Source organism: Heterocephalus glaber, unplaced genomic scaffold (genome assembly GCF_053883595.1).
Source record: "Heterocephalus glaber isolate CG9 unplaced genomic scaffold, H.glaber_assembly_v1.0 deba00001757, whole genome shotgun sequence".
NCBI classification, from domain to species: Eukaryota; Metazoa; Chordata; class Mammalia; order Rodentia; family Bathyergidae; genus Heterocephalus; species Heterocephalus glaber.
In genome coordinates this window covers 3,729,695-3,744,755 of record NW_028258454.1, presented here as the reverse complement: position 1 = coordinate 3,744,755, position 15,061 = coordinate 3,729,695, and the positions used below count along the sequence as shown (strand labels likewise).

At 39.7% G+C, this 15,061-nt stretch overlaps 1 protein-coding gene across 4 annotated transcripts in view; it reads left to right on the top strand.

Moving 5' to 3' along the window:
* The window catches only part of Iqgap2 (IQ motif containing GTPase activating protein 2), a 284,128-nt gene extending 272,890 nt beyond the window's left edge, over positions 1-11,238 (top strand). For all 4 annotated transcript variants that reach the window (XM_004870168.4, XM_021248556.2, XM_087201158.1 and 1 more), the window contains 4 exons: positions 438-598; positions 1,801-1,938; positions 3,242-3,350; positions 10,306-11,238. In XM_004870168.4, the coding sequence (XP_004870225.1) occupies positions 438-598; positions 1,801-1,938; positions 3,242-3,350; positions 10,306-10,419 (522 nt within the window). In that variant the 3' untranslated portion in view covers positions 10,420-11,238. The remainder of the gene's footprint in view (positions 1-437; positions 599-1,800; positions 1,939-3,241; positions 3,351-10,305) is intronic.
* Positions 11,239-15,061: the final 3,823 nt, after the last annotated feature.

The window sequence follows — 15,061 nt, the reverse complement described above, 5'->3', positions numbered from 1 at the left end:
CCAGATGAAAGTTTTTTTACTTATTACTGAAATGAAACCAACCAGTAAACACATCTTTTCAATTTAAAATATTCTTCAAAGGAAAGTTCAAAATAGTGTGAAGAGACCTTGCTGACATCTCTGTACCCACTTTTAAACACTGTTTTTCCGTAAAAAATTGTATGGTTATTCTAAAATTACTTCTTTTTTTTTTCATCAAAAGAAAAATAAATCTTAGCAATCTTTTAAAGTGAAATGTAGACACTCTTTCCAGTTCTGAAGTAAAGTAAAGATAAAAATGCTTTGGTGTTGAGATGCTATCTATAATGAAGAGCCTGAGCTAAACTACAAGTTAACAGTCACAGTGACTTAATACTTGTTCTTCTCGCCCAAGTTACGATCCCATAAAGCAGATTTCTGCCCTGACCTATTATTATTGCCTTTCCTTGTCGTTTTAGGATATTCGAAATCAAAGAATCCATCGAAAGCTTCGAAAAGCCGAATTGGCAAAACTTCAGCAAACCCTAAAGGCGCTTAATGAGAAGGCAGCATTTTACGAAGAACAAATCAATTATTATGACACCTACATAAAGACTTGTTTAGACAATTTAAAAAGGAAGTAAGTGACAAGAGTCCTGTTCCTTTGTAACATCCTGGTCTATATGGGGAGGCTACAAGTCCTGCTTGACAGGGCTGGATTTGGTTTAGAAGCAGACTTTTTGCTGTATCTTCTAACTGAAAACTGGAGTCTTCGTTTCATGATTGGCCACTGTGACCACGAATGTCAAGAATGAATATAGAATCTTTGAATTATCTATCTTCATTAGAATTAAAGTACTTTACCCTGGTGTATTTTAAGCAGATAACAATATTTGGGGAAGCACTTTATTCCTTTTATCTTTTTAAATCAAAGGTACATTTAAAACTATTTTTTTAAAAAATTTGTTTTTTGAATGTTTCTTATAAACAGGATTTTATATACTTGATAGTATTAGAAAGTTCCAGATAATTGCTAATTGCACAGAGCAACATCATGATTTTAAATTGCTTAATGGTTTTAATAATCATTATTTTGCAGCTCTCTGCTATTCATTACCTATTGTAGATTTTTGTACACAATATAGCTACTTTTAATCAATATACTTTGCTCATAATTATTCTTACCACTAGACTAGGGTCGATGTTAATCACATTTTAATTACCCATTAAAATATGTAATACAATATTTTCACATAGCCCTAGCCCTCACATTTGGCAGTAGCAAATGATGTGTGGAAAATTTAATTGCAGTAATCATATAAGATTTGGTGAAGGAAAATAACCAAACACAAACCTCATTTATTTGGGCACACCCCTAGTTCCAGATCTTGGTTCATTTGCTTGTGGGCTAGATGTGTGTGTACCTGGGGAAAAAGGAGTTGGTCAGGCTAATTTCCAGTAGCAATGAGATTGTTAGGGATTTGTTGTAGAGTTGCAGCTACTTTAAGGCATTCGACACCAGCTCTGCAGGCAGACAATCTGAATGTGGGTTCTGATTGGCTCTTGCATGTGATCTTAAATCTGGTCCCATGAACTTTTCTGAGCCTCAATTTTCTTATCTTTAAGATGAGGCTAGGTATGCCACCCTCACAACTATGTTATGGAAGCTAAATGAAATAACAGATGGCAGAGGAGCTGGTTAATTTCAAAGCATGTTGGGAATGTTAATTTTGTAAATATGAGTAATATCTATAAGGCTTTTAGAACAGCACTAGCCTCATGTTTAAATAAATTGAAGTATGCGACAGTGTGGCAATGGGTGGTCTCTTCTTATTTTGTCAGAAATACTCGGAGGTCCATCAAACTGGATGGAAAAGGAGAGCCCAAAGGCATGAAGAGAGCAAAGCCCGTGAGATACACGGCAGCAAAGCTGCATGAGAAAGGTGTCCTGCTAGGAATTGATGACCTTCAAACTAACCAGTAAGTGTGACTGGAATCATGTAGAATACGCATGCCATCCATGCACATAAAATCTGACTCAGCACTTCCTTGGTTTCCTTGGCCTTGGAGAGAGCTGCATGTGATCTATCAAGACTCTCTCTTGATTCCAGATGACAGGGGTTGACACTTATGCTGGGATCACCAGCTCCTACTCAAGCCTATGTGTTTCCCATAGTTGTCCAACATGTGGATGTGTGAGCCTCCCGCTTTCTCCAGAAGAACTGTGTCACAGCAGTGAGAATGAACAGCTGTCGTTTAGTCTCTGTTGATGAGCTGTGTACAGTTGCAGAACAACACCTTTCTCTTTTCGAAACCACAGACTATGCAGCCCCGGGTCAGAGCCACTTCCACCGGTATGCTGTGGCTGTATGACTTCAAGGTAGAGGAGGAAACAGAAAACCACCTGCCCAGACCAAGCAGGCACAAGAACTACTTCCTTTGAAAGGAATCATGACCCAGTGCCCCATCGCTCCCTTGTCCCCTGTCTCACAGGAAGTCAGACTGCCATTTCCCTCCTCTCCAGCTCCCACCTTCCATCAAGCCTTCTGTTCCATTGATCTCATGCAACCTCTCAACTGCACAAACTCAAGAGAAAGGGCTTCTTTGTCTTCTGAAGTTTCTATAAAAGCTACTGTCTGGAGTACCTGGCTGCTGTCTTGGGCAGCCACAACTTAAGGGAAAAAATGGTTTATTTGGCTCATAGTTTCAGGGGTTGTGGTCCATGGTGGGCTGACTGCAAGGAAAAACATCATGGCAGAAGGGCATGGTGGAGCAAAGCTGCTTAGTTCATGGCGGCCAGAAAGCAGAGCAGAGGAGCAGTACCAGAAAGGAAGAGGCCAGGAACCAAATATAGTGCCCAAGGTCATTTCTCCAAGACCTACCAGACACACCCAGAAGTGTGCTGCTCAAATCCCTTGGGTGGCTCCCACACCAATCAAGTTTGCAACCAAGCTTAATTGTCCATAGGTCCGTATTTAATTCTCATCTTCTGTGATTTTTATAGATTTTCAGCTATATTTTATGCTCCTCAAGAGCAAGAACTATTTCTTTTGCAATAGAGCACCTATTTTAGTGGTCTCAACAGTAGCCATCTGACCTTGGGGAGCAGAGTGGGAAAAAAAAATGATGTGAAGTTTTTGGTTACTTCCTCAAGATTCTTGCCATAGGCCATTCACTAAGTGGTAAATTGGGATTCCAAGTGATTTATCACTAAGTGATAAATTGTTTGTGATTTAAGAGTACATTTGTAATTACACATGTGTGAATGTTCTTTCTTCACTAGGTTTAAGAATGTTACCTTCGATATCATAGCAACGGAAGATGTGGGCATCTTTGATGTCAGATCAAAATTCCTTGGTGTTGAGATGGAGACGGTACAGCTTAATATACAGGTAGGCTGGGTTTGGGGGTGAGCTTTGTATGGAGGCCATCTGTGACTTCCCTGGCTCACTGTTCTTGACATCACTGAAGCTCAACAGACAACCAGTGCAAACCTTGTGTGCCAGTGTTCATCTTTAAGTGTTGAGGGTTTATGTTTTTTCTTTGGTTGTTTTGTTTTGTTTTGCAGTACTGGGGATTGAACCCAGGCACTCATGCATGCTAGACAAGCTCTCTACTGTCCCACTATTTCCCCCACCCTTTATTTAAAAAAAAATGTTTATAAGCCACATATGTAATTTTACTTTTTTCTTAGTACATGTTTGTAGTACATAATGATTATAGTTATTGTGGGGAGTTAGTACATGTACAGATTTTATTTGCAGGCAGGGTTTTGCTAAATCACCCAGACTGGCCTCAAACTTGAAATCCTCCTGCCTCAGCCTCCCAAATAGTTGGGATTACAAGTATGTGCTATCATGCCCAGCTTGATGATTTTTTTTTTAAAAAACTTTTTAAGTTACTGGAATTTAAAATACTTTAAGAGGGTAAACCATCTCAGTCAAGTTTTCTAAGTCATGCTTCTATTTTAGGTTTAGACGAAAAAATATTATAAAAGTGTTCAGAGATATTAAATAAAGGTTGGAAAGCTTACCTCTGTTGGAAACTTCACTTCTTTCTAAGACTCTATGCCCAAAATTGGAACTTTTCCTTCTCCTGTTTCTCCTTCTTTTCTTTCTACTTCCTAGAGTAGTTTTTACATCCACTTCTGGAATCTATTTGTTAAATGTTTTGGATCATAAGAATGAAAGATATGGTCTAAAACACATACCTAGAAGTAGAAAAATGGTGTTTGCAATGTGAATTATCACTGTTTTCTCATAAAAAGTACATCTTCAGCCAAGCACACTTAAAGGAAGCTGAGAAATCAAGTTTATGTGTAGGAAAAAGAAAAACCAAAGGGCAGGGATCTCTGCAACAAAAATGCTTATCTTCTAACTCTCGCTTTCTAACCTAAGGGTTAATAGAAATAATGGAGTTTTTCTTTTTCATGTAACACTTTTTAAAATAACCACTATTTTCCTGGACCCCAAGAAATCTGTGCAATGACTGTAGATACCCTGTCTCTAAGTAAAAGAAAAAAAATAAAGATTTCAATCCAAAGTTTGGACAGTTAGATGGACTTCACAGAACTTTGCAATCATAATCATTGTCCTACCCCTCTTAAAAAAACAAACAGAAAAAGCAGTCTTCAAAGATCTGTTGATGAAATTGCTATGCTAAAATTCCATTATTGGGAGTTCCTTATTCATCACTAGCAGAGAGTATAATGCAATTTTCAAATAACAATCTTAAATTTAGCTTGTCTTTCTGCTAAACTGGTAAGTGCATTTGTAGGAAAACAAGGGGGGAAAATGACTGTCATTTCCATATGAGTTTGTGTAACTCCTCCTCTGGATAACTTGACTGTAATTTGACATCTTTTCCTTTTGCACATCTTCATGAGTTGAATGTCCATGTGGAAAAGGGCCATGAACTGTAACAGTCCCTGATGAAAGTTTTGTCTACTGAAGTGAACATCTTTGCAGTAACCAGGTAGTACTGGTATTCTTCTAGGTTTAAAATTAGGACTTAAAAGAGAAGAGGTGATAAACATAGTAGGAAAGGGAATTTGGGATTCATGTGTCAGTTTGTGGTGAATCCAAATCAATGTCTTGAATCCTTTGAAAACAGGCACTGGGACATCACAAGCTTCAGTTCCTGACCAGTAGCAGTTGCAGACATCATTGAAAATACATACCAGAGATGGGTTTTTTTTGGGGGGGGGGGTTGTTTTTGCTTTTTGGTACTGGGGATTGAACTCAGGACCTTGGGCTTGCGAGGCAGGTGCCAGAACCACTGAGCTAAATCCCCAGCCCTAGAGATGTTTTAGAAATGTCAAGAAAACATCCTTTTGGACCACATGATGTAAGAAAGGCAAACCCTAAACAATACAACCATGAAATTGATCGCCAGGATTGTGAGTGTAATTGGGAAAAGAGTTGAGCAAGCAGCTTGGACTGTTTCGATTTGTTGCCTTACTTTTTAGTATGTATTTATAAAATATTTCAGCAAAAGAGGATATAGCCTCTGGGAAAAAACAAACATGTTATAGTGGTTTTTGTAGAGTCTCCTTCTATATCTCGTCACAGTGCCAGCCCTGTTTTTATCCAGAAATGATTCAGGATAAACATTACGCTTTCTGAATGAGATGCATATTCCTAACTACTGTATTTGATACCAAAAGTGGTTCTTCAAATACTACTGAAAAATCTGGAAATTCCTAATGTGCTGATTATTAATAATAAATTTTAAAATGCTTTTATATCAAAGGTACATTGTGATCAAACTGTTTAGGAAAAGGAAAAGCAAAATCTAGAGTTGTTTTAGAGATATATCTTCTTGGCTTTCTGCTTTGTGTTTAAAGAGGAATCTTACATCTTGGGTAGGTAAATTGCTGATAGCACTTGTATACAATATGTACTTAGCCACTGTGGTTGCATTATTATGTACTGAAAGATTTATGCTTTGGGATTTGCTTCCAAGACGCTTTTGCTTATTACAGAAATGGCAGTAGTGAGTTGATAATTCTATAACATCACTCCCAGCAATATTCACGGTATAGAGCTGATTCTATGTTCATCTGTTGGATCGTGATAGTAGCAAATATGAGTATCTAAGCTATTGTTGCTCTCAATTAAAAATACAATTAAATAGGGGCTTGTATATTTTCTTCCTTCCATTTAAATGTGAAGTAGAATTTGCAATTTGTTTCCAAGGAAAAGCTGCTGACCTTTCTCCCCTATGACATGTTTCAGATTACCACTCAGGTCACAGTGTGTACATAATGTCAGCTAATTATGGATATGGTTATCCAGGTAATTTTATAAGAAGTGAAAACAAAAACGAAACCTGGCTTTGTTAATTCCTTAGAAACAGCAGTTTAAAAAGTCATGTGCAACACCAAATACAACATGGTTTAATGGAATTAATAGATTTTTTTTCAAAGAACATTAATGGAAATTCATTATAATGTTGGCAAAGGCCAAAAGACAAAGGCAAACAGAACAACTTGCTTTAAAAGTGCCAGAGCAAAGGTACAAATTCACATATTGATCTTGATAAAAAATAAATACATTTGTAGCAAGTATCCTTCAGCCTTTTTTATTTTAGTCCTTTAGTTTTTGACTCTACATTTATTTTTGATGGGATAAACTATTGTTTGCCATGAGATAGAAGACACAAAAACCACAGGCTTGTGAAGAATCTCTGCCCACTCAAATCAAATGCAGTCATTTGAAATGAGAAAGGCCAGAATCCCTTTCTGCAGCTTACCCTTCCCTCAGAGAGAAGGTGAAAATGACACAGATACCTCGATGTCAATTTTCTGTGTTTGCCACTCCAATCTGAGAAGAATAAAGCTAAATTTTAGACATTTACAGAAGCAATTAGACCTCTAAGATTCCTAGGCCAACTTCTGAGAAGAAACACTGTCTTCTTTTTTAACCAGAAGTGACAATGTGACATTTGTCATGTTATGGTGGTAATGTGGAGTAACTGGGTAATCTGACTGTTGCATTATGTGACATATTTAAGGATGTACTGGCTGCACCTGCAGCAGCCCTCTCTCCCTTCCTACAAGCCGAGAACTGAGTTCATTGTGACAAGTGCATCTTCGTGTTATATTAAGTTTGTCTCATAGTTTCCAGAGCTATATATAAATATATTTTTAAATAGCCAATATTGTAGTTAGTGAGTGATGACCACTCCAGCCTATCCCTAAAAAAAAGGGGTGGGGGGAATCTGTGCAGTGGTTTCCCAGTCCTCTGCATAGATCTGTATGAATCATCTTGCTGAGCCCAGGAGCTCATTTCTGGTTCAGCTCCTGGCTGGGCGCCCTGAAACCACCATCTCCTATGGGAGCCGATGCCAGAGCCCTTTCTCCCTGCAGTCCTTGTAGCCTTAAGAAAAACGGGACCTCAGTGGGTTCCATAAGGACATTGAATGAAAGATTATGTGTAATTATGGAAAAGAATACTTCAGTAAGTGGTATTTTCCAGCTTATTTTATGCATCACCACATGTATTCGTGTAGCAGCTTAGTTCATGAGAGTCTCCGGGTACTTCATCTAACGCTTAGATAAGTATAGGAAGAGAAAACAATATGCTGTGTTGATCTTCTATAGAGATGGCAAAGACATGATGGATTGCCAGGCGGTAGCTGCCAGATGGGTGAGTCACAGTGAGTGAAGAGACACCTTACTTGTGTGTAGAAAGAGCTCAGGAGTCCTGTGGGACTTTCCTTGGTTACTGGGACAGAAATGGAGCCTTATTTGCGCCTTTATGAAAGAGTCAATACACAGCAAATTAGTTATTCACACCATTCATTTATGCCCATAGTTGATTGTGAAATGTTACTCCTCAGCTGGTGCAGGTGGCCAATATGCCCCAGGTTTTTATTACTATATTATCAGATCAAGCTGCCTGATTTACAGGGATCAGTGCAAAACAAAAATACAGGGTCCTTGGTTCAAAATTAAGCCAGATTTAAGGATGGCAGAGGAGAGCATTAAACCAAGTGCAGGGCCCTTCTGAGCTCCACAGGTCACGTGCCCATGAGCTGGCCCAGCATGTGATCACTGTCCAGGTAAAGTTAGGTTTCTGTTCATCTGTGTGGCTTTTAGATAATCTGGTGAGTGTGTAAATTACCATAGAAAGCACAGTGTCTGAGTCTGGGGTGGGCGCAGGAGAGATGTTGCTGATAGGACTAAAGCAGGTCCCTTGTCACATTATAGTTCCGTGATCCTAGGTCATCTTTAGCCCTTTTCCCCTAATTTCCTAAAGAAGTCTATAAACAGAATTACCAGATGTGATAAAAAATGTGGTTAAAAGGTTTGCAGGCACTGTGATCTTGTACCCATTGTCCACTAGCACCACGAGGAAGGGTGGCAGCTTCATCCTCAGTTTACACCCTAGGAAACAGAACTTCAGAGGATTAGGTCATGTTGCAAGGTCTCGCATTAGCAGATGGTAGAACCAAGACTAAGATTTGGTTTTCCAACCATGAAATTACCACATTTTTCTGCTTCCTACTTTGGGGGCCCATTTGTTCCCCGACATACACCATTCCTTCTCAGCCTCACCGTATTGGTTTCATACTTTTCCAAGAGAATTTGATAACTGAAATGGCACCTGCCAGAGGAAAAGTGAGTCTCCACTACACCCTGCTAAGTAAAGCATTCTTGATGGAAGGGCTTCAGTTTCCGTGGAATTGTGGGCCCAGAAACAGATCTAAATAATGTAGGGGGTGTAGCTGAGCACACACAGCTGGATGTAATTGAGTGGAGACGAAGCTAGCAAGTTTTCTCCAAGATGATGACTCTTAACTTCTGCAGGTGGCCTTGCCTAAGAGAATCCTCAGACATCATCATTAACAACCAAGCAATTTTTAGAGCTAGAAACAAAGTACCAAGACCTAGGGATTAGTCCAGGACAGCTCCTGAATGATATCTTCTCTATCTGCCTGTCCTGTGTTATTGAGAAATGTTACTCAGTCTCGTGCCTATGGCTAGTAAGACATAGCTCTTGGTTTTAGAAACTTGTTTTTCTTTGTTAATATAATGACAATGAAAGACATAGTAGAAGGCTGACTTGCAAATGAGAGACAGTAGTGGTCTGGATCAGGAGGGAGTTGTTTGTACAGTGTTCAAAGCTTTGTTACAGGATTTCATCAATAAATAGTGTAAGTGCTTCTCCCCATATATATCAACTAACTATAAATTTTATAAACCACACATTTCTATCACCATACCCTTAAGTGTGCTTTATAAAATGTATACAAAAGTTAAATGTTTAACAAATAAGAATAAATAATAAACAGGAATTCCAGTATTTTTTCACCCTCAATGAGTTGTCTTTCTTCTCTTTAAAAAAAAAAGCACTACAGTTCAAAGAGATGTGGTGGCATGTGCCTTTAATCCCAGCACTCTGGGAGACTGAGTAGGAGGATCATGAGTTCAAGCCCAACCTGGGCACCTTAGTGAGACTCTTGTCTAAAAAAAAAAAAAAGACTGGGGATGTAGCTCAGTGCAGAGGCCCTGGATTCAATCCCCAGTACTTCAACCCCCACACACAAAAGAAAAAAAAGATTACACTGCTGTTCTAAAGAAAGTACCCCATCTATTTTGCTGGATCATTTGAGCTGTGAATTTCTCAATTAACAGTTGAAATAGGGCCAGGGATTTAGCTCAGTGGTTTCGCCGCCTGCTATGCAGGCGCAAAGACCCGAGTTTAATCCCCGGTACCAAAAAAAAAACAGTTGAAATTATACAGCCAGGGATTTATCTCAGTGGCACTGTGCCTGCCTCGAAAGCGCAAGGTCCTGAGTTTGATCCCCAGCACCAAAAAAAAAGTTGAAATTATAATTATATATTTGATATTAGCAGTTCTTGTATTTTAAAAGCTTTCTTTCATCTTAGTCAGTGATTCTCAAAGTGTCCCACCCTGACGACCATCTCATTATAACTTGGGAAATTGGTAAAATGCAAATTCATGGGATTCATCTCAGAGCTACAAAAATCAGGAATTCTAGGGGATGGGGTCCAGAAATCTGTTTTATTCTCACCTTTTTTTTTGTTCTTTGGGGTTTTTTTGGTTTTTTGGTTTTTTGGGCTATTTTTGGTACCGGGGATCAAACTCAGGACCCTGTGCTTTTGAGGCAGGCAGCAGAACCACTGAGCTAAATCCCTGGCCCTCACCTGTGTTTTTAAACAGATAAATCTAATTGCACATAAGTTTAAGAACCCCCACCTAGGTCATTAGATTGTTGAGTCTTACTTTGTCACCACATACATTCTTCTAGTGTGTTTTTGAAATGTGCAGAATCCTAAAGTTTAATGATGAGATTTAATGATGTTTTGTCTGACTTCAGGATTTACTTCAGATGCAGTATGAAGGAGTAGCCGTGATGAAAATGTTTGACAAGGTAAAAGTGAATGTGAACCTTCTCATCTACCTGCTCAACAAGAAATTCTACGGAAAGTAAAGTGCCTGTGGAGATTGCGTGGATTCCATGTCACTTGGATTGAGAAATGAATTTGTTAGTATTTTTGTTTTTAAACATGATTGAAATCACCGCTTATAAAAGTGTGATTTATTTTAAAGACCAAAACTGTTCCGAAGAATGTACCCACGTGCCTTTTTGATACCCTGATGCTACAGTAGAATGATATGCAGAATGAATTAATACAAACACATCCACCTTGTACTGTGGTGTAGGTACTCTGATTTGAAACTCTGGACACCCTGTGATTGGTTTTAAAGTAGGGGAAAAAGTTTAGCTGATTTAGGGACAAATGTGTAAACCTATTTTCCTATGAAAAATTTTAAGTGTCCCACTTGAATAATGTAATTCTTCATAGATTTTTTTTTTTTTATCTGTGGAGAAATAGAAACCTAATCAATTTGTAACGAATTGTTTAGACATATAGTGCTAAGCCCTGTCTCTGGGAATTACCCATTTTAAAGCAACCTTTTGTGCAATTCAAAATGAAGTTTTTATAAGTAATTGAAAGTGACAATACAATAACACTTTCTGTATAAAAGTATATATTTTATGTGATATGTTCCTACTAAATGAAAGTGCACTACTGCCTCATGTTAGGACTCTTGTACAGAGTCTGAAAGTGATTAAGGAACAACACAGATAGCAATCATAGCCCCCACCCACCCTTCACAATTTATTTGAATACTTCAATTGTGCCTCTCAATTTTTGTAATGCAACAAAATCAGTATCTAGATGGTTTTTAAATGTATTCTTTGAAAATTGTTTTATGTAAAATAAATGTTACTTAATTGCATTCATGTCACTTTTAAGTTATCTCAATTCTAAATCATTTGGTGAGTATCAGATTTTGGGGGGCCCTTTTCAGAAAAACAAATAATGTCAAAAAAAAAAAAAGAAAAAAAGAAATAATGTATCAGAATCTGTATAGTTAGGGCACAATCCTATAGCTAAAAAAAGAGTGTTTTTTTCTCAAGTTATGCAATTCAGAGGCAAATGAAGGGATCCCCAAAGCGACCCCAGGATCCAGCTGGGCCAGTTGGCTCTGTACTTGCACTAATTCCCAACCACCAGGAATAAAGGAAGAAGTCTAGGAAAACCATTGTAGATTATACAGGTTACATTTGGTTACATTCTATTGGCCAAAACTTAGTCATGTGGTTACAGCCAGTTAAATACAGTCTCTACCTTAGTCTGTTCTGTGTTGTTATAACAAGTATCTGAGGCCGAGTACTTTATAAAGAGAAGCTGTGTGCATGGCTCTTTATTCTGGAGGTCTGTGAGTGTAGCACAGAGGCCTCTGAGCTTCTGTTAAGAGCCTCATGGCAAATGGTCCCACATGTGGAAGAGACAAAACATCAGAGGTAACATGCTTTGTAACAACCCACTCTGTGGTGACTGATCTTCCCCCAAAGACCCAGCTCACTCCTTTGAGACCAAATCCAATCTTGAGACCTAACCCAGGCTCCATAGGACATTAATTCACTCCTGAAGGTACAGCTGTGACCTCATTATCTCGTAGAGATCCCACCCCTTCTCTATAGGGACCAATGTTCAAGGTGATTTCTGATGACCCAATCCACATCCAGACTGTAGTAGTCCCTAACTAGGAAGCCACATGTCCAAATAAGACCAGGGATGAAGGGACTGGGGATTTAGCTCAGTGGTTCCGCCGCCTGCCTTGCAAGCACAAGGTCCCGAGTTCGATCCCCAGTAACCACCACCACCACCAAAAAAAGACCAGGGATGAAGAGGAAAGTGCTTCTGTTACGGAAAAGAAAGAAGGGAAAGTGACCCAAGGGACAGTTTGGCCATCTCCATCACAACTGCAACCCAAACTCTGAGGCTAGAGCCCCCGACACTTCATTCATCCATTCAGCAAACTGCAGTCACCTTAGGGATTGCACGATAAGCTGAGTTGGCACAAATGAACCTAAGAATAAGACCAATGGAACTTTGGAAAAATACAATTTTTTTTTTGAAAAGTAGAACCTGCTACTTTAGTGACTATTTCAAATTATTATGGTTTTGACAAAGAGGTGACTACCTCAAGACAAGGCTATCTCAACAGTGTATGGGTGTAGGAATGCTTTTTAATGCATTAGTCTTAACATGGACTCCTATAAAAGGAATCAAACACACAGCTAAGTTTTACCTTGAGAATCACACACACACACACACACACACACACACACCGGCTGCTAGGTAATACTGCACCGCAGGCAATAGGAGCCAGGGCAAAGGGAGGGGTACTAACTTCCTCCTTCTTGCTCTAGGAAAAATTTATAGTAGAAATATAGAGGAAGAGCCAAAAATGGGGAGCAGTGTTTAGAAGCAAAATCCAGCCTTTCCCAGCATCCTTGGAAGGAGCAAGTCTTAGTCCAATGCCAAATAACCTGCCTGAGCGCTCTGTGTGAAGATGTGTGTATCCGGCCAGTGCCCTCTAGGAAAGCCCACTGCTTTCTTCCGTTGGTCCACAAGTCAAAGATGCCCACTGAAGGCCCGGGATTTAGCTCAGTGATTCCACCACCTGCCTCAAAAGCGCAAGGACCCAGGTTTGATCCCTGGTACCACCACCGAAAAAAAAAAAAAAAAGATACCAATTGCTCTTTGAGATCTTTAAGGGACATGGATGAGTGTGGTGAAAAATAGAAACAAGAACAAGAAACTAATGATGTGTTGACTTAGCAGACCTAAGTTTGTAGAGACCGTTGGAGCCACATCCTGAGCTACTCTCAGAAGGACTGACCCACCCCTAAGCCAGGGCAACTATGAGCCACAGAGGGCTCCTGACCAGCTTCTTCCCCTGGGCTTAGAGCTTTTCGTACTCAGTGAAAACTTGTTTTTTTCTTTCAGAACATTGAGCAGTTGAGCTTTAACTTAATTTTGCCAAGTGACTCCGCTCCTGTATGTTGATGTATGTTTGATCATGTTTCCACCACTACAAAAGCAGTCTTTGATCTGGAAGCTTGAGAGGGCCAACCCATGCTCCCCTAAACTTTTCTGTGGTGCCTGGAACCTAAAAAGGGAAAAAAAGACTTAGCAGCTCTCTAGCCACACTCCTGGGAAGGAAGACCGGTCTGTTCCAGCAGTTGGTGGCCAATAAGGAAGGCCCCTCAGTGTGGTCGTTGTCTGGTGTGAAGATCAGGACTGTCTCCTGTGCTCTGATGTGGATGTATGGTTGGACACTAATTAGAGATGCTCTTCATGATGTGATTTTTATGGCTTTATGGTTAAGTAGTGACTTGTGGTATTCCTCAAACATCTCGACAGGCAAACCACAGGACTCTAAATGGTGAAAACTCTGGTGAGACTCGGGCAAGCTTTGTGAAAACGCTTTTGCCTCTGTTACTGAAATCAGGACTTGATAACAGGTTCAAATGGAGTCCTCTAAGCCCAGAGGACAGGTGGCGTGTTTCAGTCTCTGTATGTTCAGAGCCTGCAGTGCCTCGTAAGCGGCAAGCACAGACAGGTTCTAGCAGGGGAGTGAAAACGAGCCAGGCCCACCATCCACTGCCCCTCGGGAGTCAGTACTGCTTATAGGATGGCCCTTGTGTGAATAGGGCTTGTTACAGTTTTAATATGAAGTGAGCCCCAAAGACTCATCTATTGAAGGCTGGAGCCCCAATGTGGCAATGTTCAGAAGTGGGGTCTAGAGAAGTAATTGGACCATGAGGGCACTGACCCTATAAATGAATAATCTGCTGATGAGTTCATAGTGGAATGGGCTAGTGGGAGGTGGGACCTAGTTGAAGGGAGTGAGTCAGGGAGCATGTCCTTAGGGATTATATGTTGTCCCCAGCTGCTTCTCTCTCTCTCTCTCTCTTTGCTTCCTTGCCAACATGAGGTGAACAGTTTCTTCTTCCACATGCCCCACCTGCCATAAAGTTTCTGTCTCTCCTTAGGCCCAAAGAAATGAACCCAGTGGACCATGGACTGGAACTGTGAGCCAAAAATTAATCTTTCCTCATTTTAGGTGATTTTCCCAGATATTTTGTCACAGTGATGGAAAACTGACTAACCCAGATCTTTAATATTTAAGACAACCAGTGAAAAATCCTTTCAATTTCCAAACAAAATAGCTCATACTGATTTAATAGGTTGCCTTGGTCCTGAACTCCCTAGAACATAAAACAGAAGGAAAATCAGTAAGGAGAACTAAAAGATATAGAATTTACTCTAACTAGAATGAAGAAGGGTTTTTTGTTTTGTTTTGCTTTTAACAGATGCTGAATTTACCTTTGCTTAGCACTCTAAGCCATCAGAATCAGCTACCATTCTCTCCATGGGGTAAGTATTGATCCATTAGAGAATTAACTATTTCTAAGCCCAAAGTGCCACTATAGGTTTATAAAAACAACAACAACAACAAAAAAGACAGAAACAGGACTTCTGCTCCTTACTTGATTACAATCTGTTGTTTTCTTGGAAAACAAATGTGGAGCTCTCTACACAGAATTTGGAACAACTCACACCTACTTTGAATACAAGGAAGTAAATTACCAGGCAAGTTGTTAGAATATACAGTACTGTTGTTTTTGGACAGCTTTGAATAGAGGTAGGGGAGCCAGAATACCTGAAGCTGGCAGATCATCTAATAACCATTAGATGAACCAATAAAAG